The sequence below is a fragment of the Aythya ferina genome (assembly GCF_964211825.1).
Source record: "Aythya ferina genome assembly, chromosome: 5".
Lineage (NCBI taxonomy): Eukaryota > Metazoa > Chordata > Aves > Anseriformes > Anatidae > Aythya > Aythya ferina.
In genome coordinates, this window is record NC_140301.1 from 65,062,780 (window position 1) to 65,089,188 (window position 26,409).

The 26,409-nt window shown below is 53.4% G+C and overlaps 1 protein-coding gene across 4 annotated transcripts in view; it reads right to left on the reverse strand.

Moving 5' to 3' along the window:
• Positions 1-26,409, reverse strand: part of LRFN5 (leucine rich repeat and fibronectin type III domain containing 5) — a 57,954-nt gene that overhangs the window by 8,527 nt on the left and 23,018 nt on the right. For all 4 annotated transcript variants that reach the window (XM_084521533.1, XM_084521532.1, XM_084521531.1 and 1 more), the window contains exon 2: positions 88-1,495. In XM_084521533.1, the coding sequence (XP_084377659.1) occupies positions 88-1,475 (1,388 nt within the window). In that variant the 5' untranslated portion in view covers positions 1,476-1,495. The remainder of the gene's footprint in view (positions 1-87; positions 1,496-26,409) is intronic.

The following is a 26,409-nucleotide window of genomic DNA, read 5'->3' on the forward strand; positions in this document are numbered from 1 at the left end:
GCAGGCTCGCACCGCCGGCCGCTGGAGGAGCGGAGAGCACCCAGCCAGGAGGGGCCCTGGGCATGGGCTGGGCTGGCTCTGCCTTACCTGTAAACCAGGGAGTCATCGTAAGTACCATTGTACTGGATCTGGAACATGCGTATTCCAGGTATGTTTCTTTGAAAATTGAATTTCAGCAGAGCAGTAGATGATGTTGCTTCAGCGACGACCACCTTCTTGTCTTGGCTGACTTTAGTATCCCCATTGCTGCTGCTCGCATTAGAGCCTGACTTGGTGGACGTAGAGATATCCGAGGAGCCAGGGTCAGGCTCGTGGATGTGGTTAGTACTGTTCAGCAGGTGAGGGAGTTTAATTATGTGCAGGTCCACTGTCTGTGTGGCTTCCCCAGCTGGGTTGGAAGCAATGCAGGTGAAAGAGCCCGTGTCCTTCACCGTCGTTATGAGGATGTCGAGCGTCCCGTTGTCGTACACCACAGACCTCGTTGCATTAGAAATAAGTTTGCCCTCAGGTGAAATCCAATGAATTGCTGGTTCTGGATCCCCCCGGGCCTTGCACCTCAGCGCTGCCCTTTGGCCCTCCAGCACCCTCAGCTCGTGGGTGTGCCTGGTAATGAGAGGAGGCTCGCACAGGAACTCCTCCTCAGGGATTGACCAGAAGTACCGGCCAGACAAGAGCTGGGGCGAAGCACATGTCTCCAGGTCGTCTTCCCTGGAAAGGCGCCTCAGCCACAGAAGCTCACAGTTGCAATGCAAAGGGTTTCCACCAAAGCTTAACGCAAAAGTAGAGGGGCTGATAATTCCTGAGGTTGCCAATACCTGAGCTCGCTGGAAGAGAGGATCAGGCGGTAGCTTCTGCAGTTTGTTAGACGTGACATCTAACCTGGTCATCTTGTGGAGGTGGGAGAAGGTCCCTTTAGGAATATGGTCAATCATATTGTGGTCTAGACTGAGAGTATGCAAACTAACCATCTTCTCCACGGCATCCCAGGGGATGGTTTCCAGATTGTTGTATGACAAATCCAATTCCTCAAGAGCTAAAACATCATCAAAAGCTGTGGAAGAAATCAGAGTCAGCTGGTTGTTGTTAAGTATCAAGTGATGAAGATTGGAGAGTCCACTGAACATGTCATTGGTGATCTTAGTCAATCGGTTGCTGTTCAAATGCAAAGCCCGCAAATTGCGCAAGTCAGCAAATGCATGAGGTGTGATAAAACTTATTGTATTCCTGGACAACGTCAGGTCCACAAGGCTGGTCATATTGGCAAAGTCTTTCCTTTTAATATTTGTAACAAAGTTGTCTGCCAGCCTTAATTCCACGGTCCTCCTGTCAATGTTTGGTGGAACAAATAAGAGCCCTTTCTTGGCACAAAGGGTCGCAAGGTTCGGAGACAAAATCTGACAGACACAGCGCTTTGGGCAGATCTGAGCTCTCACTGCTACGCCAATGAACAGCAGAAACAAAAGCAGTTTTTCCATTGTAGATTAGGTTCACGAGCCTGTAAAGAAGAAAAAATGGCTGTTAATGCTGGCAAGATTAGCAAGTAAGATCATAAAAAAAAAAAAAAGACAAACCATTTATGGTTAAATCATGAAACTGAGGTTCATATAACAGTCTTTCTTTCTCATCTTAGTACCAGATGTCTTATAATTGTCCATATCCTGACATAGGAGCTTCTACAATACCTTCCAGAAGAACAACTGAGATTTTTATATGTATGGATACAGACATATATATACGGACATGTACACATTTATATGCAAATGACAAAGCGGTTCGGAAGCAGTTGGTGGCACCACATGTTGCAGCAGTGGTGCCTTTTGAGCCCCTCCTGCTAGAGCTCATCCACAGACTTGCAAAGCAGTCACTGAACTTTCAGAGATGCTCTTGACCTCATGATCTAGAGCCACTTTGTGATAATGCCATTTGCATATTGGAAAGAAGGGATGTTTCATGTGTGCTTTACATGCTAAGCTAAAATTCTCTGTGGCCTCTAAATCATTCAGTAGGTTTATAACCATTTCTACTAAACATTTAAACTCTTAATGCTATTTTCAGAATAAACCCAGAAGGAGCTAATTTTGTGTCATTCAAAAAAAAAAAGAAATAAACAAAAATGTGAATAAAGCAAGCAAACAAAGAAAAAAAAGGCAGAAAAAAAAAAAAAAAAAAAAAAAACAATAGCAATCTTAATAAAAGTGGAACATGGACTAATTTTAGAGTATTGCTGCTTTCCCTGATGCCACAGCAGTGCTGCACTCTTATCCCAGAAACCCTGACAGTTCAATTAGCCTTATCTTTTACATTGCTAGATCCAGTATCCTCACAGAGTATGAAAACAAGGAAGATAACAACCGTGCCCACACCAATTAAATGAAATCGTCTATCAGTGACTCTGCTGAAAACTTCACAAGTGCTATGCCACCAGTTTCTGAACACCCCTTTGTCACAGCACATTCACTGCAGTACCCACTGGTGGATGGAGACAGTGGTGTGCCAGGTATGCCTCCCTGCCAAAGGGGGGAGTGTGGGCAGAAACACAGCCCTGCTGAGCAATACGTATGAGTTTGAGGAGAAAAACTGCTCAGCTTTAAGCAACTGTCTTCAGGAGGACTCCACAATGGAAATGAAGCAGTCAGCTTCCTCTGGGATTGCTAAAACACTTCACATACAGACTAGATTATTCAGACACATCATCATCCTAGAAGTGTACTAACAAAAATAATGTAAAATAAAGTTTCAAAGCTAACCATATGCAGGGCTCTTGAATCTTCACAGATATTTAAAGGTATTTAATATTACAACAATAATTAAATCTCCTGTTGTCTAGTCTATCTATATCCATGCTGCCATGCAAACCTAAGCTGCAGCAAGGGTAAGTCAAAATACAAGTCCCTAAAACCTGCCTTTCAACACTATTTTTTTTTCTCTTTTGCTAATATTTCTCATGACTACTGACTATAACCAGTAAGTCCTCATTAAGGAAAATAACGAAATATAATGAAAAATAATGAAAAAAGAAGTCTTTAACTGTCGTATTTATGTTCAAAAATGGATATGCCACTGAAGGCAGGGCCTATTGCTATGGCAGTGTTGGGAACCATCCCAGACCCCTGGTGAAATCCCCAAACATATGGCCTCCTGATGAGTGAAGCTGCTCGTGCTCAGCGTGCTGCCAGCTCCGGGCAGCCGGTACTTGCTCCCAGCGCTCCCCATGGCCCCACCGGCACCCCGGGCCTTCCTCCCACGGGGCCTGGCAGGGGGTGGCTCCGAGCAGGGGAGCCCAGCTCCTGGCACCTGCCAGCATGTCCGCTGTGCTGCCACGCACCAGCAAGGCTTGCTGAAGAGAACTGCTATTTATCTGACAACTGGAAAAGGATATAAAAACAAATTTACTTTTTACAGCCAGCTGAGAGTGCAATTTGCTCGCTATACAATCCAACGTGGCACCAATTTATATGGGACTCCTCCAGTGGAAACTGGCCGTTCTTGGGCTATAAATGCACCAATTAAATTTGTTTCCCCTTTCCGTTAACCTCACGGGAGGCAGCCTGCTCTTGTCAGAAACTGTAAAACTTTAGAACGAAACCTTTTGCACTCTGTTGGGGATAATTTTTTGCATTAATTGTAGCAGAAAGCAAACCTCCTGAGCAGTGTTTAAATATATTTTGTGGGTTAAATTTTGTACCTCTTGTGTCAGCATTGTACATCGGGGTTGTTCTGCAGATGCAAACAGAACTAAAGGACAGTTCTGACACCGGCCATGGGCTAAGGAAGTTCTGCAGAAATAACCCACCTTGTACAACACACCAAGCCCGCTGGGAACCGCCCCCCCCAGAGCCACCTCCCTGAGCAACCACTGCAGTTGCCCACCCGTTCCAGGCAGGATTTTCTCTTTTAGCCGGGATCTGGCGCACACAGATTCAAAATGAACTTTGCAGCTTACCATGGCCTGACTGCTGAGGTCCCCAAACAATCCTGGCTTGGGAACACCATACTCATTTAGATTTGCTAATACAATAGAGCTAATTTAGATTTGTAGCTGTGATTAAAGTAAGGCGCTCAGCGTTTCTCAGATTCAGCCAAGTTCATTTTCAGAGCTACGCAGGATTAAAACAAAGTCAGCAAGGTGCATTTCAGTAAAGCAGAGGGTAAAGCTTCAGATAACAAGTTTGGAAAGACTGTTACAAACAAAACGGCGACATAAGCAAATGCAAACTTACAGACTACCCACAGTGCCCCTGTTCCTGACGCTGCGCAGCCCCCAGCAGAGCTGCTGCCGCAGGCCAGCCCCGCAGGTACCCTGTTCGCCCTCCATAACTGCCAGGTCACTCGCCTCCTGTGCCAGACGGGACCTCACCCTTGGTCTAACCATTTCCACCTCCTGCAACTGCCTTCACGGGCAACTTATCTGAGAGCAAGCACAGCTTCAAGCAGCCTCCCAGTTCCCAGCCTTCTTCTGACCAGCTGAGCCAGTGAAACACACTGTGCCAGCAGCCCTACATCACTCTCAGTGCACATGGCAATGCAAATGAAGTGCTGCCTCAGTTTGACTGGAGTGGAAGCAAGCACAGATCCCTCCTACAGCCGGCTTTTCACCTGAGACCTGCACTGTGTCCAGGAGTCACCACACCGGCACTGCCCCCGGCAGGCCCCGGGGCTGCCGCTGCTGCCCCTTGTGCTGACGGAGCCACAAGGCTGGCGCTCTCCTGCCCCGTCAAGGGGTTATTGCCAACACACCAACACCAACCACGTCTTCACCAGGCACCCTATGCCATCCCGTCCTGCCAGGGCACCGACACATAGCCTGTCCCTGGGCTGGACCTCAGCTAAGCCTCACAAACTCTGTGTGCTGCCCAGGCCATTAATGCACACCAAAAATTGCCATGCCCTTACTTAACAACCTACTGTTGCAGCAAGGCCAAAGACCAGCCCCACTCCGCCAGGCCGTGGAGCTGGCGCAGGGACTGGGGGCAGCTGCTGGGGCAGGGGCGAGCGTTTGCCCGGCTGCTCGGTGCGCGATGGCACGGGAGGCTCGGCAGGGCCACAGCCATGGGCGGCTCGGGACAGGGGACGAGCTGCTGACAGCCCTGACAGGCGGGTGACTGAGGCTTCAGCTTCTGGCAATCTGTGAGGAGCGTCTGTGCTGAGTGTGGGACAGACGCAAAGGGAGAACATGGAGCTGGCGCCCCACGGATGGGCGGTGGGTGACTGCTGCTGGAGAAGGGATGACAAGAAAATGTCAAGGGCCAGGAGCAAGCTTCAAGAGCTCCAAGACTCCTCCTTCAGAGCCCACTGCCAGGGCCACCTGCCCTCTCCAGCACCCTCAGCCACCTCCAGCTGCCCGTCCTGCACAGCCAGCACAGCAACACAGCCATGGCCGACCCCAGGCGAGGCAGGTCCTGGGCAGCAATGCCCTGGGGAGTAGAAGCTGTGCACGTGCTTGCAAGTGTCCCACCACACTGAGCTGGGTGAGTAAGCCCTTTCTGCAGGCCCTCTGGACACCCACTGGCCAAAAGCAGGTCAGTGGCATAAGGATCTCAGCTCCTTTGGTCTAAACAACACTTTTGCTTTGAGTCTGCAGCTGCTCCCCTAAACAGTAACGGGATGGGTGGGGGGCTCATGGCAGCCCCAGCTTGTGGGACATACACAGGGGAAGGGAGCCCCAGCCCATGGCAGGGCACCCTGGGGCCACCCCTTTGCTGAGCACAAAGACCCCCTGACCGCAGGAAGCACCGTGTGGGCACAGTCGTGCCATGAGGGCAACGCGTGGCACTGCCAGACAAACGCTGCTCCCATAGCTTGGAGCACTTGTCCGGGCAGAGGTGCTGTGTGAGCCATGTCCATCCCCTCCCAGCACACACAGCCTAGAGCCTTCCTCAGCAGCATCCTCTGCAGCAGCCCCCTTGGGGAGTTCCTCACCTCGAAGCTGCAGCTAAGACCAGTTTCCTAGCAGATGAAGCTCAAGAGAGGCGAGCACAATGTTCTCAAACAAGGCGGAAAAGTGCAACCCATCTGTGACAAACTTCTCTTCACAGGGCTGCACGGTCAGACGCGTGCTGCTGCCGCGGAGCGAGGCATCCCCTCTGTGGAAAGGGCTCCTCACCCTGAGGGCGGCTGCGTCTGGCAGCAGGGCTGGCAGAGAGCAGGCTGGGATCAGGAATCCCACTCATCCCCATCCACCAGCACAGGCACAGCGTGCTGAACAACTTGCAGCAGGGCAAAGCAGGCGTCAGCAGCTCCCACGTGCGAAACCTCCCTGTGGAGTGGGACACGGAGTAGCGAGGCTGCAGGCAGCCCAGCACAGCCTGCAAATGCTGCCCTTGGCTGCCACTTGGGGAGGGGAACACCTGACCACAGAAAAGCACTCGTGATTACTTCTTACTTCATGTGCCCCCAGGCAGGGGCATGGGGTGGGGACAAGGCCAGAGCCCCCAGGTAGCGTCTGTCCCATCCCATCCCATCCCATCCCATCCCATCCCATCCCATCCCATCCCATCCCATCCCACCCCATCCCATCCCATCCCATCCCATCCCATCCCATCCCATCCCATCCTATCGTGTCCCATCCCATCCCATCCCATCCTGTCCCGTCCCGTCCCGTCACGTCCCGTCACGTCCCGTCCCGCCCCGTCCAGTCCCATCACGTCCCGTCCCGTCCAGTCCCGTTCTGTCCCATCCCATGCTGCAGGAGCTCAGCGGAGCACAGCCAGGCCTGGTGTGGAGCACTCCATGCCCCACACTGCCCTCAAAGCTTGGGTCTGCTCTCCTCCCACAGTCCTGGTAGAAAAGCTCACGCCCCAGAAACGGAGCCGAGCCAGCACCCGCATGGCGGTTCTGAAATCCAATCAGGTCTATTGGCTCTCTTGTGCTGCAGTGCGAGAAACTGCTGTCAGCAAGTGCTGGGGCAGAAAGGAGGAGAGCAGAGAAAAGTGGGTGCATGGCTCTTCTCTGATCGTGGGCAAGCCCCACAAGGGGGTCTGTCTCCACACTGAGAAGTCCTAATGAAAACTGTAGGTGCTGTGGGGTCCCTGCTTCTGCCCAGTGCCGAGCTAGTCTTGTCAAATTGTTCCTTATCATTCGCAAGGGTTTTTTTTAGAAGTGTCATGTAAGTTGCAATATAAATGCGAGCAAAGCTTAAAATAAAGCTATGTGTTTGTACAAGTGCTCACAAGTGCTCTAAAATCTGTGTGTCATACAACGATGTACTGACATTTGCAGCTGAAGAATAGCACAGGATATTACAATTAATAGAAACTGCACTTGGCTTTGAATTGCCGGGCCCGTGCTGCAGCCTGCACAGCTCCTCAATACAGGGAGGGCACCCGGTCCTGCTCAGGCTCACAAAAGTCCAGACGTGTTTCACCACCTTGCTGAAAGCCTCACGGAGATGCTCTGCATCGCACACTGTACCATGCCAGTGACCAAGGATGAGATATTTGGGGAGACGGCCGAACCCACAGGATGTGGGTCACAGGAGAGCCACCCGCAGAAGACACCTCTCCGGCAGGCCCAGCACGGCTCCCAGCTGGGGGGCTGCCCACGCCCCCTGCCCCCCAGCATGCCTCGCCCCTCGCACCAACAGCAGCACGGCACAGCTCATGGCTCCTCATCAGCTCTGCAAAGCACTGCCTGATTCTCATGGCTTGCTTAAAAACATAAAAAAGAATAATAAAAAAAAAAAAACTAAATGGCCAGAAAGTATGCACCTTGAATGTATGCACTGCTTTAATTTGCTGCAAAAAGGCAGGGACACCCCAGCTCCTCGTGTGATGCTGGGGATTCAAGTAAAAAAAAAGGCTCTCAAGGTTTAGATTAGTTTCATTTAGTAGATTCTTCACTTTGAGTTATTCAACATCTGCAAAAAGTAACCATGAATTGCATGGCTCCGTGGCTCACTGCCATGCAGGCTCTAGAACCGTGTCTCCCCAGAGCAACATCGCCGCCCTCCCGGCGCACAGCTCCTCTCGGGACTCGCCCCAGCTCAGGCAGGTGCCGGCTGAGACACCACCAGCCTCCCGGCTCCCAGGGAGCCCAGCTCCAAAGCCAGGCCTTTAAAAGCAGCCCCAAGGGGTGAGCTGTGTGGCAGACACCAGCTGTCCTTGTCACCCACTGCAGATCGCTGCCCTGGCAAGCTGACCGGGGAAGTGCCGACGTGATGGGCAACAACGCAGCTTTTCTCGCTGTGCCAGGTCTATCCCACATGGCTTCTGAGCTCTGCACCAGGCCCCGTCAAAGCCATGCTCTGAGCACAGACTTCAGCCCTGGGTGCTGTGTAACAGCATGGAGGTGCCCTCACACCATGCTCGGCCGGGCAAGGGAACATGGGCAGACCCCAGCGCCACACGTGGGTACCAGGACAGGCCCCAGGGGGATGCTGTCACTGCGGCGTCCCAGGGCACCCCAGCACCCGTGGGGTGGCAGGGCTGGAGCCACCCGCACCCAGGGACTGTCACACCTGCCCTGCCCTGCATGGCCAGGGCTCAGGCGCCAGCAGGGTTCAGCAGCAGCTCTGATGCCTGCACCAAAGGCCTCAAGGTGCACGTGCTATGAATGTAAACGACCACCCATTGCTTCTAGTAACCAATTGAGGTCATGCAAACAGCTAATGAATTTGAAATTTCTGCCTGGAGTTGATCCAGGGGACACGGAATGAAATGGCAGGCACATCAGACTGAAATCGCTTCCTGTTCCCGATGTACGGCTTGCTGACTTTTTTCCCCCGTCTTCACTGGAGTAATACACTTCAGCAGATTTCATGTAGCATCTGCTGGTGTGTCCAGTGCTACAAGTTTCATTTTCATATTGTGAGCTACGTAACAAAGGGAAGCAGCGGGATGCTGTAATTAATTAGCAAATGATTTCCACTGCATCTGAGTCTGTTGGATTGTAGGTGCTGCACACAGCGAGCACATGGGAAAACTGAACACGGCACACCGCTGGCTAGTCAGAGCCAGCTCTAACATGGTGCCTGACTCAGACATAATCTGTCATCGCTAAGGTCATGACAGAAGCTATTGACTGCACATCCTATCCCTCCAGGCCTCAGGAGAAGATTTTCAAGGTCTTTGCAAATGTAATTTTGTGGTGGGGAAAAAAAGTCCAGAAGCTGGTCATATTCACCTGCTAGAGATGAAGGATGAGGAAATAGCTGGCAACAGTCTTGAAAGGCATCTGGAAGCCATGCTAAAACGGGCGCATATAAATAGAGATGCTGTGAGATGTGGCTTATGATCTGCTAAAACTACTTAAGCGGAGAACGCGGAGCTTCAACTTCACAAAGGTCAATGGTTTGTAAACATGCCTGAGTGTCCTCCCGAATCAGAAACAAAGCACACCTAAGAAAGCAGAAGCACTCGGTTCAAAACACAATTTCCCAGGGGCCGCACAGCACAGACAGGACCCGTGTACCCCAGCAGCGCCCAGCGCTCACAGCCCCATGGCCCTGGTGCAGCAACGGGCACCAGGGAGCAGCGGCCGGGGGTCCCCCTGCCCTCCCGAGTTTTGCAAGGAAGAAGGAGGGGCTGCTTTGGGGTTTGGACACCTGCAGTGCTTGCTGGAGGATTTAACAGGTTAATCACCACGGGGAGGCACATTGCCAGGGAAATGCTGTAGCCAGTGCTGTGTTAAATGGCTTCCAACACTGCAACAAACGCAGCTGCAACCCTCAGCTTTCTGAACATTAAATTCTGCCTGCTCCACAGCCTCCCTTTTGTGTGCCTGATGCTACTGCAGAGGTGGTCAGGGGCACCCCAGCAAACAGTCTCCCTGTAACTGGTGCAGTATAGCCCATCGCTGGAGGCAGACTGGCTAATGAGCTGTTTCAGCGTAGCTATTCTCGTTTTCCTCCAGCCTTCCGCCGCAAGCAATACACACTTGAAGTAATGCATTCTGGGAGACAATTTTTCTCCCCGTAATGAGGTCTAAACCAGCAAGATTAAAGTGAAAAATAACATTTATTTTAATTAAAAAGATTTCTAAAGAAAGCAGAACCAGTACTAGTAAGACCTAGACCGCACTGCTCACCGGGCTGATATCTGCAAGCAAAGCTGTTGCTGTTTCCATCCCCAGTGTGCAAGGCACGGCACTGAGCATGAAAGGTGAGCCCGTCCCTGCACCAAGCTGGCCGGGACCTGAGCGTGTCGCCAGCAGCCCTGAGCACAGCAAACTCCTGAGCACAGCGAACCCCTGGGCCGCAGGGCTGGGAGCAAGGCAGAGGCAGGCCCTGTGCCCATCTGGTCCCCGGATCTCCAGAAGACAAAAAGGTGACATAGGAAAGGCTCAGAGAAGGGCTTGTGTCTGGCACAGAGAACGATCTCTGTATGAGAAAAGTTCAAACACATGGGAAGGTTTTGTGAAGAGTTGGCGGAAAAGGCAGCAGCACTGGAGAGTAACTGCTGCTTGCTCCGCAGGAACGGGTGGCACTGGTGCACAGAGGAGCAGCACTTCAAGTCCTTCCTCTGCTGCTGCTGTGCCTCACAGGATCCCGACCCGCACCCCACTCACCTGGGCTTTCTGTGAGCATCTGCCCACAGCCTGTGGCAGAGCTGGGACTACGGGACAGACCTCTGAGCTGAGCCACAAAGCGCCTCCCCAGTTCTGTCTGAGGCAGAAAATCCCATTTTTCACCAAAAAGTAGTAAGACCTCCATGCTGCAGTGTGGGCAGAAAAACTACATCCTAGAGCTTCAGGAGTCAGAGGCCATTTCAGCCAGCCAGCAGTAACAGCAGCGAGGGAAGGGCAGAAGAGGAAGCCGGGGCGAGGCGCAGCGCAGGGCAGGCAGGCTCAGGGCCCGGCGATGCTGCCAGGCTGGGGCCTCGCACAGGTGCTGCGGCAGCCCTGGGCACTCGGCCTGGCTCCCCACCACCCAGGGCAGCGCAGGCATCTTCAGGAGGGGCATTTCAGTTCCTCTGGCCCACTCTCACGTGGTCAGCAAGGCAGGAAGGAGAGGAGCACACAGCCCCTGGGAGCTGGTACCACGCACCAGTAGCGCAGGGTACTGATGACACGGAGCAGCGTGATACCACTACGTGCAGCATAGCCAAAAACAAAACTGTGAAACAGGGGCCATTACCAAACAGGTAAAGCTTTGATTCACAAATATGGCACTTTTTATCCTCAGCGCACAGTAAGCCTTTCCCCAGAACAAGTGACTACACAGACTATCACAGTCCTTTACTGAAGCGCTTACCAGTTTCCTAGATGCTTTGTTACTAAAGCCCAGATCTTATGCATATTTGCTCATGGATGATGGAAGACAGGTAGAGCCAACTCTACTGGCCAGCTGTGGTGGGGTACAGCTGGTGACACAGCACTGCAGTGCCAAGGCAGGCACTGCTCTCCCTGGCCCCACCACCCCAGGGTCACGGCACAGTGCGGGGGCTCGTGTCCTGCTGCCACTGCCATCCCCACAGCAGGGGAGCGCCAGACGTGCCCACTGCCTCCCCGTTCCCTCCCAGAACACCGTCCCAGTTGCTGCAATCAAAGAGGGGCTGTCACCTGGACAGTACTAAAAAGTTGTTAAATCCATTATTAATGTTCATTCTACACATTTCTCAGTTGTCACTCGGCTACGGAGAGAGCCAAGCAGTAAGAAACAGTTACATTCCAACAGAGAACTGAGGTGTTGCAGCAGTTTGGCTTTTTATTCCCCACAGTTCATCTGTTTCATGAGCAACTCTATTTCCTTAAATTGTTTGTAATCTTCAAGACAATTTGCAAGTTGTTACTTGCACTTATTTTGTCTGTTTATTTTATTATAACCCGTAAGATTGGAGTGCTTTGATATAATACTTTGTTTCAAAATCTCATCAGTGTAAAATTGGCAGAGGATGCATCAAGGGCACCAATGCAACTGCAAATTCTCGCCGCCTCGGTGTAGGTGCCCCGGGCCGTGACTCCCTGTGCGTGCAGCTCCCCAGGGGCACCTCCTGATCCAGGCCTCTCTGCAGCACACCCGAGGCACAGCAGCCCCTTTCAGCAGAGCAGGGCAAGCCGGTACTGTGCCATCTTTTCTCCAGGACACAAGCTCCTGATGCCCTCTGCCCAGGCTGGAGCGAGGGCATGGGCACACAGCCCCGGCACAGCTCCCACAGAGCGCAGCCCCCGAGCGCTCCCCGGCCCGCAGACCCCCCGGCAGTACTGGGCGCCGTGCGCAGCTGGCAGCGTGTGTCCAGGGGGCAACTGCTGCTGGACAAGGCCAGGCTGCTCCTCTCCTGAGCAGCCCGGGGAGGCTCGGCCGGCCACGGCAGCAATGCTGCTCTCAAGCCTCCCACAGCATTTCCAGAGATGCTGCTCACAGCACGTGCCATGCAGGCCAACAGAGAGGAGACAGCAGATGAATTACTGCCGCTGCAATGAGGCGTTCCTCATGCCGATGCATCAGCAGATTGCTCTGGCTCCTCCAGCTGCCTCAGCTGAAAAGCAGACCTGGCCTTGGAGCAGCAACAGGACTGGGCTGGGGGAGGGAGAGGTGGGGGGAGAGGGGCTTCCAGCCTTGGTCCGCACTGCCGGAGCGCAGCTGCTGCAGAGCCATCTGACGAGCACCCGGACTGCTAGCAGGGAATGGGATTTGCTGCGTGGAGTGAGATCACCGGGACATCACACCTTGTGCCTCGCTGCTGGGAGGGGCTGACGCTCGCTCACTTCCAGGAAGGCAGCCCCAAACAAACACTAGGATCATGTAGACGCCCACCCTCACCGGGACGGAACCACGCTTTCTGCATGCTCTTAAATTAGCCCTGCATCCCCTGCTGCGTGGGACGTGATTACCTCAGCCTGCAGTTCCACTGATCATTTCAAAATTACTCATCCCGCCTTAATTCCCAGCCTCTCGTTGGTCGCTGACCTCAGAGGATCTTTGTGTATATTGTATCACAGTTCTGGGCAAAAAATACCTCCCCTGCGTCATCACAGTCGCTCAAGCTTACTCAGGAAATAACAGGAAATGATGCAAAGGAAAATTGGTCATTTGAGGGCAGGCCCCTACAGAGAGCTACAGAACCGCTGGGCTGGGCCAGCACCTCCGGGGAGCGCCTCGTGCAGCCCCCAGCAGGGTCCAGCAGGGCCACCTGCAGCACCCTGCCCAGGCACATGTCCTCCAGACCGCACGTCCCCCCCGGGGCACACGCACCTCGAGCTGAGGAACGCAACGCCACCGCCTCCCCACACCCACCAAGCTCCAGCAGCAGCCCCCTGTTCACATCCCCAAGCAATGTCCAGCTATGTGATCTGTAGGGTGACTGTCCCTTATTTACTACTACAGCACTTTGATTTAGGATTATTTCAAAGTGGAGCAGACAACACCCCAAAATACCAAGCCCTCAAAAGGGAAAAATAATATTCCCTGTACCGATGTAAACAAAGCGTGGTTCTCTGCTTATGGACAAAGGATTTCCAGCAGTAACCTAGGAAAATGGACACTTCAGGCAGCCTCCTCACTTCTGCTGACACAGTTCTTTCCCGAAGAGCTTATGGGAGCTCTGCATTTCTACACAGACGCAGCAGCACCTGTGCCAGCGGATGGATTGCAGTGACAAGGTGGAGCCCCAGCTCCATGGCACTGTGGGACCAGCACCAGCACGGCACAGCTGTGGTCACAGCGGCACCGGCACAGACCCCAAGCTCTCTGCCGTGCAGGCGAGGACAGGAGGAGCACAGCTGAAGCAAGTCGCAGAGATTTCCAGGAATTTGTCTCGTTTTCCCTTTCTGTTCTGCCCTCCACTACTTGGTCTCTCTCTCACATGCTTCGCAGCAAAACGATCTGAAAATGCCAAAGAACGGTGCTGTTGCCACCAGCTGCTGCCCAGCGCACTGATGGCAGCGTGTGACGGGCGCTGCCGTGGTGGTTCCTCTGCACCAGGAGGCCACCTGAGACGGGAAGCGCACCGCACACACACCGCACACCTGCACAGCTGCTGCACCGCTGCTGCCACCGCATCCCTGAGAGCACGGCCAAGCACACAGCTCTGCTCCACCACTGCGATTATGGGCTAAAATTAATGCGTCTGAAATTCAATAAATTAAATGCTGAGCAACTCATACAGGAAAGAAAATTCAGGCACGCAAAGCTGAAGCGAAGGCAGCTCATTAGGCATTTGTAGCACAGAGAAGGGGCAGAGAGTGATACATGGCGTGACTCAACACGGCGGTGTAGGAACAAGGCTGCAGCTATGGCATTTATTAATAGCTCTGCCGTAAGAAAACCCAGCGAGGCGACCGCCCTCAGCCTCCTGACCACGCTGGGCTCTGGGAGGCGCTTCTCACGGGCCCTGGGACCAGCCTGAGGAGATGGGTACAGACAAACCAGTACAGACAAACAAGGGCTGCTTCTGAAAGAGACACCGGCGAACATCTCAGGGATGGCTGCGGGAGAAACAGGCACGGGGCTGGACGGGGGGGTGCCCCGCAGAGCCCCCCAGCCCAGCCGGGCGCACAGCGGCACAGGCAGCAGCTGCCTGCCCAGGACAGCGCCTGGCCCTGCTCGCCCATGCCCCACAGCACCTTCACCCTGCTCTCTGGGTGCCCACCGGAGGGGCAGCGCCTGGCGGCACGGGCAGCCCAGCCAGCGTGCCCCTCTGTGGGCTCCCTGCAGACACGGCAGCACCTGGGTCCTGCCTGCAGCTGCGGGGGATGCTGACCACCCTCAGCGAAGCCTCGGCAGGGCCTTCACACTGCAGCTCCTCAGGGCAGTGCAGGGCTGCCTGGGCGCATGCTGTGTCAAGCCACTGCTGCTGGGTTTGAATACTTGCTTTGCATCCCAGCACTTCACTGCAAGATGCCATGGTCCCCAACATCTGCACCCCCTGACGTTCCGTCACAGCACACAATCTCCTGTTCGGCCCCAGTTTGGTACAGGTCAGTAACCACCATGATATTCTGCTGTGCTGCAACAGACTGCTGTGAAAACATCCAGCCAAGCGTGCCTGTGCCCTTCCTACATCTGCATCCCTCTGAATGCTCAGCTTCTGGTTTTAGGTACTCAGCCTGCAGAGGAAATGGCCTCTTGGCTTCATTTTTACTGATAAAAAGTAAAGGGCGTATTTGCACTCCCATCTTGTCCATTGTACAAGCCAACGAGCTGTTTGTGGCAGTGTTATTACCTTGACTTCAAGGCACAGCTGAGAGCCTGCTTTGGCTTTTTTCTTTGTATACCCTCCTTGTCCTTGAAATAGAAAGTCTCCGTAACACATCTTGGTCCAGCAGCAGTGTTTCCAGTGAAGCACTGACTTTCTGAGGCAAATCTAAACAAGTGTACATTAATAGTTATGTGTAGGCAACAGATTATTTTTTTTTTTACCACCTGAATTGTCTATCACTACTGCACTAGTTTTTCTTTTTGCACTTGTTGAAAGACGTGCACACAGCCAGAGCATCCTGCTCGGTGTTCTAAGTGCCAGAGGTCTGCAAACACAGCGGGCACAGAGTGCTCATCTTCTCCACATCTACAAAATAGCTATTACAAATTCTTTTCCTTTCCTTCAGCCAGCAATAAGTATTCATGCAGCCATACACAATGAAGGAAGTAGAGCATAATTTCCTTTATGACTGGTGTGTTAGTACACCGTGCTCAGAGGGAGTTCCCATCCTTCCAGTGGAGAAGTGCAAGGATATGTTTTGCTCTTGATCAGCCCTCGTTTGTATGAAAACTCCCTGGGCACCCAGATGAGGCTGTAAACCCACTTCTCCCCTGCAACTTCTGCCTTTGCAAAGCCGATGGTTTCAGGCAAGTGAGAGCGCAGCAGAGCCAGAGGGTCCGGCTGGTGGGGGGCAGCTGCCCTGGCTGAGCAAGGGGCAGGGCCCGGCCGCGGGGACACCACGAGGCAAGTGCTTTGCTGGTTTTTGAAGTGAGAAACACCAAGCTATTACATTTTTCATCTGCTGGGGTATTGCCATACTAAATACTACAAAAATATGCTAAATGCTGACTGTAATATCAGCATTAATTGTGCAGCTTGAAAATGTGAGCAAGCCTAAGTGAATAAAGTGAATAATTGTTTAAACAAAACAGCTTTTATCTTATCAAAACATTGTTATTGAATTGGAGTATCACGGCATTTTCAAAACTAAGTGTTTTTGCAACATCAAAACACAACAGAAACGTGAAGGGATTTGCTTTGACACTTCTCTGTCACAAAGTTTGCCAAAATCGGTGCTTTCCCACACAGCGTTTCAAAAGCAATGCTGCCGCGCTCTCCCATGGAAAACCCTTCCATGCATTTCCTTCAGCCAGCGCCACCTGCTACCTGCGCGAACACCCTGCCACAGGCCCCGCCGGTGCTGCCACGGCTCTCACCCCAGTGCGCAGGGACAGAGCCAGGACCCCCTGTCCGGCACCCCCTGAGGCCACACCAGTAGCAGCTGTGCCATGCTGTGCCATGCTGTGCCATGCTGTGCCATGTCATGCCATGCCACGCCGTACCGTGCCAGGGCCATGCAGGGCTGGGAAGTACCCAGCGCCCACCAGCCAGCACCCAGCCTGCCCCCAGGACCCACCTCGGCCTCAGGCAGCAGCTGGTGGCAGGGTGCGGGAGGAGCAGGGCATCACTCAAGTTGCTGCAAAAGGACGCAGGGAGCCAAGAAACCCATCCCAACACAGAGCATTTCTGAATGGCAGGAGGCCAAGGAGAAGGAAAGCTGTCACAGCCTTGGGGTTTTGGCCGAGCAGCCGCCACTTCCCCAGTACAGTGTGCATCTTGCAGGGACACGGCTCCTCCGCAGGCTGCCTTGGCACTGTGAGCGGCTCGAGGTCGGCATTGCCACAGTTTGGCAGGGCACAGACTTGCCTGGCGCCAGCAAGCAGCAGAAATCCTGGGACTATCCAGAACATGCACTTTCAGCTTCACTTTTTTTTCATACTTCTACTTTAAAGGAGTTCCTAGTCTTGGAAAACGCAGGTTTGAAAACTCAGCATGAAGTGGCCATTTCAGAAATGTCCACCCAAATGCCAAAGCCTTGGCTTCAGGGCAAGGTTAGGGACCGGGGGCACTGATGCCAGGACTTGCCATGACCGGGCATGCAGGACGAGTGCCAGCGCTGCACACCAAGCTCCTGCATCCTGCCCCCCTCTGCAGCCCACAACCCCTCCAGGCGTGGAACAGCAGCCAGTGCCTGCTGGGCTACCCCAGTGCCCCAGGGAGCAGGTCGCAGCCTCACCTCTCACAAGCAGCTGCCTCTACTCACAGTCTGCCCCTGCCCTGCCGTCCCCGGGCCCCACTGGCTGCCCCTGGACTCCAGCCCGGCCGGTGGGGACCCGGCCCCTGCCCAGCCCCAGCCAGAGCCACTCGGCTGCTGCCCAAGGAGCCCGTCCTGCTGAGGGACTGGGATGGATGGTGCTCACCAGTAATCAGCCATTAAATATTTTGCTTTATCTGGATAGTGTACTTGTGGCCACAGGATTTATTCACTGCTCACTGTTCAAACCTTGCTCTGGAGAGAGTTATTATCTCCTGCGTTGGCTCTCCTGTTGTTGATTTCCAACAACACCCATCTCCTCAGCTCCCTGAGGGAAGCCAACGCCGTCCCTGTTTCACACGCAGGGCCCTGACTCCCCAAACACAGTCCTGAACCCTGGGGGAGATCCCCACAGGCGCTCGCTGCCCTCCCTGTCCTCGCTGCCCCGAGGGGCCACGCACACCGAGGTGGGGCAGGGCCTGGCAGCACCCAGCACCCAGCACCCACGGCACCGCGCCGGGAGCGGTCACAGCAGGCACCGCGCTGGTGGCGCTCCTCCGGGGCATGGCGCAAGCTCTTCTCCTGGCAAAGTCACACTGGGAATTTTTAATTTGTGTCAAGCAAGGAAAATAGCAAAGCTCTCACCCAAAAAAGTCATCGGTTTGTTTCCTACTTAAAAATAAATTAAAGTCATCTCAGAAACTGCTGAAATACATCGTATCGAATAAAAAAGACATTAGCTGTAGGTAAGCAATCGATTGCAATTGCTTCAGCCCAAACACAGCCCAAACACTTAAGGTGTAACATTATTATAAACTAATGAAAATAAGCGTAAGATTTGGAAATATCTGACAACCCTACTAATAAGCAGTCATGAGGCTTTTCTGTAACACGGGGCATGCCTGAAATGAAAATGTTAGAACTGTTCTTGAGAGAGCAAAGTCATTTGTCAACACTGCAGATTTGTTTTGCTGGAATTTTAATTTCAGATTGCAAATTTCCAAAGAAAATTTAACTGAAAAACCCTCAAAATAAGTTATGTTGTTATGTTGTTTTTTTTGTTTTTTTTTTTTTTTTTAAGAAGCCTTTTAAGCTTAAGGTGCGCCCAGTGCATGACCTTGGGCATTTCAGGGCCGATGGCACAGGCAGCTCTGGAGCATCCTCACCCACAGGTGCTCCCCAGGCCCCAGCGCGCCAACCCCAGCCCAAACCCAAGCTCAGCTACCAGCCCGCAGCCCCGCAGTGAGCGTGGCTTCTCCCCCGTCATTGCAGCTGGACAGGCGTTTTCTACCTCAATGGCTTTGACAGCATACATCTATCCACAAATCCAATTTTCCCATGAGGAAAATCTCATTATTTCTATCAAAGAAAACGATTTGCCATTCAGGAAAACAAAACGAGACATTTTGTTTCAGCTTGTTCTGACACTAATCAGTGTTTCATGGTGAACTCCCCTGCATGTTTCGCCTGACTGCGGCCCAGGCGCTGCGGCTGCAGCCCCAGCCCCTCACCGGGGCCGGCAGCATCTGGGGCACAACGCCAGAGCCGCGCTCCTGTCCTGGGGCCCTGTGACTCCTGGCACGTCTGCTCCTGCAAGCACCTCGGCACTGTCCTGCAGGTGCCTGGCACAGGGAAGGCTGCTCCGCTCCACCAACGTCCCCCCATGACCCTGGAGCGGAAGCGACTGCAGAAACAGAGACCCGTGCGTGGGACAAGGCCTCACAGACAGAAAGCCACAGCCCTGCGCACTTGTGGAGCGCTCTGTGCCACGGCGGTCAGACAGTGCCTCCGTCACAGCCTTCACCTTCCTGTCCCACCTGCGTCCCTTTCCCCTGGTGGGGAAACTCCTGACAACACATGAGCACACACACACATACACAGATCTGATCAGACCTCTTCCAAACGGCTAGAAAAGCAAATTTATTCAGGTACCTGCAGTTACCCGGGATAGCAGAAGGGATATCCCATAAAGGAGGACACCGAAATGTCCTTGCTTCCCTCCGCACAGAGCTGAACTAGAGGCTTGGTAGGAAAATCATCCGGAAGAATTGTTCTGTCCATAGCCTGCCACAAGGCTGGCTCCACCACACAGAGCGACCTGAAATACACTGCACCAAATCCTGGCACTTGTCGCTGCCAGCAGGTGCGTGAACAAGACAGCAGAAGCACCAAAGCCGGCCTGATGCCTGCAGAGGCTCCGAGCAGGACTGACACAGGTGGCCAGGCACAGCGCAGCACTACACGTACACCTATAGTGTAAGCATCCTGCAGCTGCGCTGCAAGACACAGCAACTGGTGCTCAAAACAAAACCAAAGCAGGAAAAAGAGGACTAGACACCAAAATGCTGCATCAGACTTTGCTTGGCTGGCTGAGCACTCCAGCTACAGGGCCACTGGCTGTCCAGTGGGGATCCTCTCCTGGAAAAAGCACAAAAAACATCTCCAGCAAATTCTGGATTCACCTTGGAGTCACTAGTTCACTCCCGGAAACTGCAAAAAGCATATGGGAAGCATTTCCTGCCTGACTCTTATGCAGGGCTGGGCCTCGTGAGGGCTTTTGGAGGACAGAAAGCTCAGATGTTTCATAGCCAAAGGTACCCACGTGCCAAGGAACCACTCAGGGACCCCTGTCTGAAACGGGGCATCTGCATGAACTTCTCTGCCGGCCCCTGCACACAGGTCAACACGACACCAACAAACCTCCTGCTCCGCTTCCACAGTGAAGCTCCACATAGACACAGTGCCCTTCCCTTAAATTCAGGGGGTTCATCTTTAATAAAAAGGCTTCATTTTCAGAAAGTTCTGCATGTTCTCAAATGTAAATGCAGCATTTCATGTACAACAAGTACGAGCCTCATCTTTGCCTTGGGATCTAGCCCTTTATCCTCCCTCTGAGGATTACTCCAGAGCTCATACTCAGTTCCTGACCCACTTCTGGCACCCGCCGTGACAGCTCAGCCCCGTCACCGCACCTCTCCCCAGGGACCTGGCCACCTGGGGCACCACAGACCTGTGAGCAGAGGCAGACACAGGGCCGCCTGGCAGCTGAGAGCACAAAGCAGCTCCCTGAACCCTGCCATGGAGCTAGCGGCAGGTCCCTCACACACTGCTGTGCTCTCCTGCAGCAGCCTGGGCCAGCCGGCTCCATGCGGCAGCAGATGTCCCGTGGGACCCAGGGACTGTGCAGCCCCGGGCAGGTGGCAGGGCCCTGGGGGACCCCTGTCCCTGTGCCCCGGAGGCCTTCTTTCCCTGCAGCTACTCGGGTGCTTTTATAATTAACTGGTAAGGAAGATTTGCGAGCACAGAAACATGAGTGGACAGGCTCTGATGTGAAACCTGGAAAGCAGGAATCTGAGGGTGATGTGGGGAGGGGGAAGGACTGGCCATGGGCAGGCTGCCCTCCTTGCAGCAGGGGCAAGTCCCACAGAGCTGCGGAGCAGCTCTGGGCCAGCCAGGTGGTGCAGCAGGACCCCTCAAGGCATCTCTGGACAAACCCTGTCTTAAACACTGTGCTTTAGTGGGCCTCAGTGCTTGAGGGCATAGCTACACTCAGTGAGGCCAACTTCACTCATTGCACAGGTCAGGGAACTTTGCCCACTGAACCAAAACCTGCATCAAACCCCGGATTTCTGCCCGATCTGGTGTGCAGCTCCACATCCAGGGTAAGCATGCTCTAAAGGACAACAGACAATTCACTGCCCAAGTGGGCATGCAGCTGCCTGCCTTCAGTGCCCCACAGTCTGCTCTCTGCGAGACGCCTGGAGAGAGGTACGCTGAGCGGCAAGGGAAGAGCGCGCCTCGCTGAGCCACACAGGGTGGCAGGGGGACACCAGGGGAGCCCCGCGACAGTGCTATCCAAACACTGTCTCTGCAATGGAAAATGGACACATGGAAACAGAGACTGTCCTGCCATTCCCATGCGGAACAAGTGTAGCGGGTTTATGTGGCAAGGTTTTGGTAGCAGGGGGCCATAGGGGTGGTTTCTGTGAGAAGGATCTAGAAGCTGCCCCACGTTTGGGAAGGGCCCCATTGTTTTCCAGAGCTGAGCCAATAAGCGATGTTGTTTTGCGCCTCTGTGAGAGCATATTTAAGACTGGGAAAAAAGAAACGCTGTGCCACACAGCAGCTGGGAGAGTGAAGGGAGTGAGGAACGGCCTTGCAGGCGCCAAGGTCAGTGAAGAAAGAGGGGGAGAGGTGCTCCAGGCGCCGGAGCAGAAGTCCCCTGCGGCCTGTGGTGAGGCCCATGGTGAAGCAGGCTGTCCCCCTGCAGCCCATGGAGTACCACGGTGGAGCAGGGTTCCACGCTGCAGCCCGTGGAGGAGACCACGGTGGAGCAGGTGGCCCTGCACCGACGGAGGCTGCCGCCTGTGGAAGACCCCTGCCGGAGCAGATTCCGGGCCGGACCTGTAGCCCGTGGAGAGGAGCCCACGCAGGAGCAGGTGACCTGGCAGGAGCTGCTGCCCGTAGGGGAGCCAGGTTGGAGCAGTTTGCTCCTGAGGGATGGACCCCGTGGTACGGACCCATATCTGGAGCAGTTCTGGAAGAGCTGCTGCCTGTGGGAAGCCCACGCCGGATCAGTTCATCAAGGACTGCATCCCGTGGGTGGGACCCCACAGCACAGGGGACGAGAGTGACAGAGAAGGAGCGGCAGAGAAGAAGCGCTGTAGGCTGACCATAACCCCCATTCCCCCGTTCCCCTGCGCCGCTCGGGGGGAGGAGGTGGAAGAGGGTGGATGGGGGGGAAGGTGCTTTTGGTTTCTTTCCTTTGTTTCTCACTTCTCTAGCTTGTTAGTAATGAGCAATAAATCTTACAATCTCCCTATGCCGAGTCTGTTTTGCCCGTTACAATAATTACTGTGTGATTTTTTTCATCCTTTTCTCAACCTTTGATCCCTTTTCACATATTTTCTCCCCATTCATCTTTGAGGAGGGGGAGTGAGAGAGCAGCTGTGGTGGAGCTCGGCTGCCCACTCAAGCGGAACCACGACAAGGGAAATGATCTCTCCACTGTCCAAGGCTTCAAATACCCAAGCTCCACCACAAACCCAAGCTCCACTGCACACCCAGCCAAGCTCCACCATGCACCTGAGCTTCATCATGTTCATGATCTCCACCATGAGCCAAGCTCCAGCACACACCCAGGCTCCATCACACACCCAAGCTCCATCGCCCACCCAACCTCTATGACCCACCCGCAGCCCCAGTGGCCCTCACAGGGGAGCGTGGCACCATGACCACAGCTGAGCTGGAGGCAGAGGTGCCCTGGGCTGTGCAGGTGAGACATGTGCAGCAGCAGGAAGGATCCAGCCCCTGCCCTGGCCCCAGTGCTCCGGCTGAGCTGGGGTCAAGCTCAGCAGCACGCCCGTCCCTGGCTCGGGGTGCCCGCAATCACACCCAGTGCCAGGGTGTTGTCCAAGCTGGGTGGGACAGAGCAGGAGAAGAGAGAACCAGGACCTGGAGCACATCCTGCCAAAGCTGGCCAGGAGCCCATGTCCCTGCGCACTGTCACTGTCACAGCCGTGGGACCTGCCTCACCATCCCATTGCCCCACCAACACCAGCTGGGCGAGGAAGCCCAGGACACACAGGAGCAGAGCCGCAGGTGGCGCAGGCTGGTGGTGAGGCCAAGGCATCCCTGCTGCCCAGGGCCAGCGCAGGGGAACGGCACAGCTCACGCTCCCTGTCTGCCAGCACTGTCACCCTCTGCACCAGCACCATGCCCGAGCACCTCACCTGCCGCCAGACCCGCCTGCAGCTTGGGCAGGGTGCGTGGGCAGCAGGAGAAACAGCACCGCCAAGGAGGGGGGTCATTAGCTCGGCGTATCAAAGTAAAACGGGGTTAATCGTAATTAGTTTTCCAAGCCTAAGCAGTCCATAGGTTTTATTAAGTGCTGTAAAAATAACTCAGTTCTTTCACTGCCTCACTTACACAGAATCTACAAAATTAAATGAAAAATAAACTAACAATGATTTACTCCAGATGGACATTTATTATCTTGGTATTAATATTTCGCAATCATCGCAGGACTAACTGAGGCCAATTCTTTTCTTAGTCACTGTACTTATACGTAAACACGGAGTAAACTAAATGAGCCAAAAACAGATGAGCATTTATTAGGGTTTCCTCTACACTTGCCTCTACATTACTTAGGGATGTGAGCCATAAAGCATAAGCTGGATTTTAAGTTCTAAAGTTTAATTTGACATCAGCTAATACCAGTTGCAAACTGTAGATCTCTCTCCTGAAATAATACCTATTTAGTATCTAGGTCTAGCCTGTTAACCGGTAAATCAAAATGGATATGGTCAAATTAGCTGCCGAAATGATATAAGATGTACTACATCTACAGCAGTCTCAAAACTTCAAAGACAAAACCAAGGAATCTCAAGGAGATAAAACATTTTTATCACAATAAAGAATGATGTGCTTAGGCAGAATACGTGTAATAAAAGGACAACAAGAGCTGAAATGGAAATTTGTTTTGCAGAAGCCAAGAATAGTAAATGATTTATATGCACTTATTTTAATTTATTTTCAGGCTGAGCACAATTTATCTAAAGTCATCAAAAATTAATAGGCCGTACAGAAAGGAGTTGTAATAAATTCAAACTTAGGGGCATACAGCAAGTGTATCTCTTCTCAATTGCTATTAGCACTTAACTATCTAATTAATCCACCACGTTATCTTGCCTGGAAGTCCAAGCAGTCCCCTTCCCAGGAACCACGGGCTCACAGCCGCCGCTCCCAGCAGAGCCGCAGTGCAGAGGAGCAGTGGGGTGCTCAGAGCACCCCCAGCCTGCTGCCGGGCAGGGGCGTGGGACGGGCCCAGTGAGAGCCTCACACTGCTCCCACCTCCATCCCTCTCTGGCTCTGAAGTAACTCCACGTCTTACCGTCTGGGAGGTAAAATCAATTCAAATGTAGTTCAAAGCTGAGACTGCCTTAGGGCTTAGATCAATTCCAAGGGAATGTTTCAGAGCACTAACGATGTGACCTGCTCTGGCTGCTGGGATCCATCTGCAGCCTAACAGCGAGTGCCAAACCCCCGTCTCAAATGCCCCATGTTAAATGTTCAGAGCTTTAAGGTGACAAAACCAATTTTCCCCAACTTGTTTTAAACCACGGTTCATAAAGAGAATTACAAACCAGGCCAGCAGTGAGCAAAAACCTGTCACAGTGCTCCTGAGCATCCCCTGCACAGCACCTCCACCACAGCAGCACGGGGTGCCTGGGGGCACTGCTCCCAGCCCCAAACCACGGCCTCGGGTACAGCGGGGCACCACTGCCCGACCCACCCAGCGCGTCCTCGGGCACAGAGTTTGACCGCCCTTACACCCCCGGTCCCTCTCTGCGGGACGGGATGCACCGGGTGCTGCCAAGGGTCAGACCTGGAGGAGATGAAGCCCAGGAAGCCCAAGAGATGAAGCCCTGGCCACAGACGGCCAGAGCCCGGATCTCCCCAGGTCACACGGAGTGTCACAGGAGCCCAGCGCGGAGCTGGACCCAGGAGCACGCCCGGCTGCGGCACTGCTGGCGAGAGGAGCATGAGCACTGTCCAGCCGCAGCATTAAGTGGATTTAGATCCAAAAGAAATCAACAGGCATACTAAAAGGAGTGTTTTCCTTTGCCTACCAAGGACGACAGTTTCAGTGAAATACTGGGACCTATATTTTTGAAAACTTGATACATCTGTCAGGTTTGGGCAATTTTGCCTAAAAGACAAACTTTCAATGTGCCATAAGGGAGAAACTATTTTTTGCAGTCTTCCCTTTGGCTCAAAATCTGCTGCTGGGATTTTTTTTCAGGAGGCAGTGCTCTGTGTGCTTGACAAACCTGATGGCATTAAAATACATATTTATCGTTTCCTGATATAGGGAAAAACAACAGAAGAAAGTAATGATGAGCTGCATGAGATATTAGCAGAGCTCTAGAAGCAGGACAGATAAGCAAATTTAGGACCTGTGACAGCTTTAGGGGAAAGGCAGGAACAGAGGGCTGGCCCACATGGAGCCCCCTGGGGCTGCCTCCCCCGTGCTGTCAGCCAAGGGCAGATGAGGGGGAGCAAGCACAGGGGCACACTGCTGGGTGCTGCAGGCAGCAGCCCCGTCCTGGGGCACCAGGAGAAATGCTCCTGTAGGAGATATGGCAAATAACTCAGCTCACCGGAGACACAAGCAAAGGATCCCACCCTCTCCGGGAGAGTGAAGAACAAATTTGTAGAGGACACAGCAGAAGATAACACCCTGCAGAAAGTCATTAAGCCTATCTCTGTAGTGTAATCAGGAAACTACAGACCAAGCCCGTTCTATCAGTTCATATCAGTTCTTTCCATAATTGATGGCATATTATTTAGAGGCAACAGAATAATGATGCCAAAGGGCTTAAAAACCTGGCATGCCTCAGAGAATACATGAGGTCACTGGGTGTAGGAGAATTTATACGGAAAGCTGTGCGAGAGGGGATGCAGATAGAAAAACCTGTAGAAGCCTGTGAAACTTAAAAATTTCCTCTCAGACAAAAAAGGCCCAAAAACAGAGCTCAGCACAGGTGAGAAGAGGTCCCTGGATGTACTTTGGGACACAGAGGAGTTATGCTGGTCGGTGCCCTGTGCCCGCAGTACCACGCAGCAGGTCCCCCACCACAGGCGGGTCACTGTGGGAGCTGTCTGCAGCTCTGAGGGACAACACAGGAGAGTGTTCGGTGATCACAGACTGCAGCACCCATCTTACAGACTAAGCATCAGTTAGGCACCTGTCAGTCAGCTAAATGGGAAACTGTTTAAACCAGAGCTATGGCGGCTAAGAACTCGCTGTAAAACACTGGGAGGTTTGGAGTCACTGACCCAGAGCCTCGGCTGGGTCCTGTTCCACCCAACGGGATTTTCTGGAACTGGTGGGTGAAAATGTCCTTCCTACATTTGTATTAAAAAAAAAATCCAGTAATATCTAATTGTATTTTAATAAAGGAAGAAGAAACAACAGGCCAGATAAAGCTCTGCAGGGCCAGGCCAGGCAGCAGGAGCAAGGGAAGCTGCCTGCGCAGAGGGGAAACACTTCGGATAGCTCCACAGGCGGGCTGCAGGGACAGGGAGCTCTTGGGAAAGGGAGCAACAGGGCACGGGAGTCCCACGGCCACCCCCAGACCAGCAGGCGTGGGCAGGACGGGCAGGGCGATGCTGGAGGTGCCCAGCACACGGCTGGCACCTGCCCAAGGACAGCCCCGGTCTGGGCTCTCCAGGAAA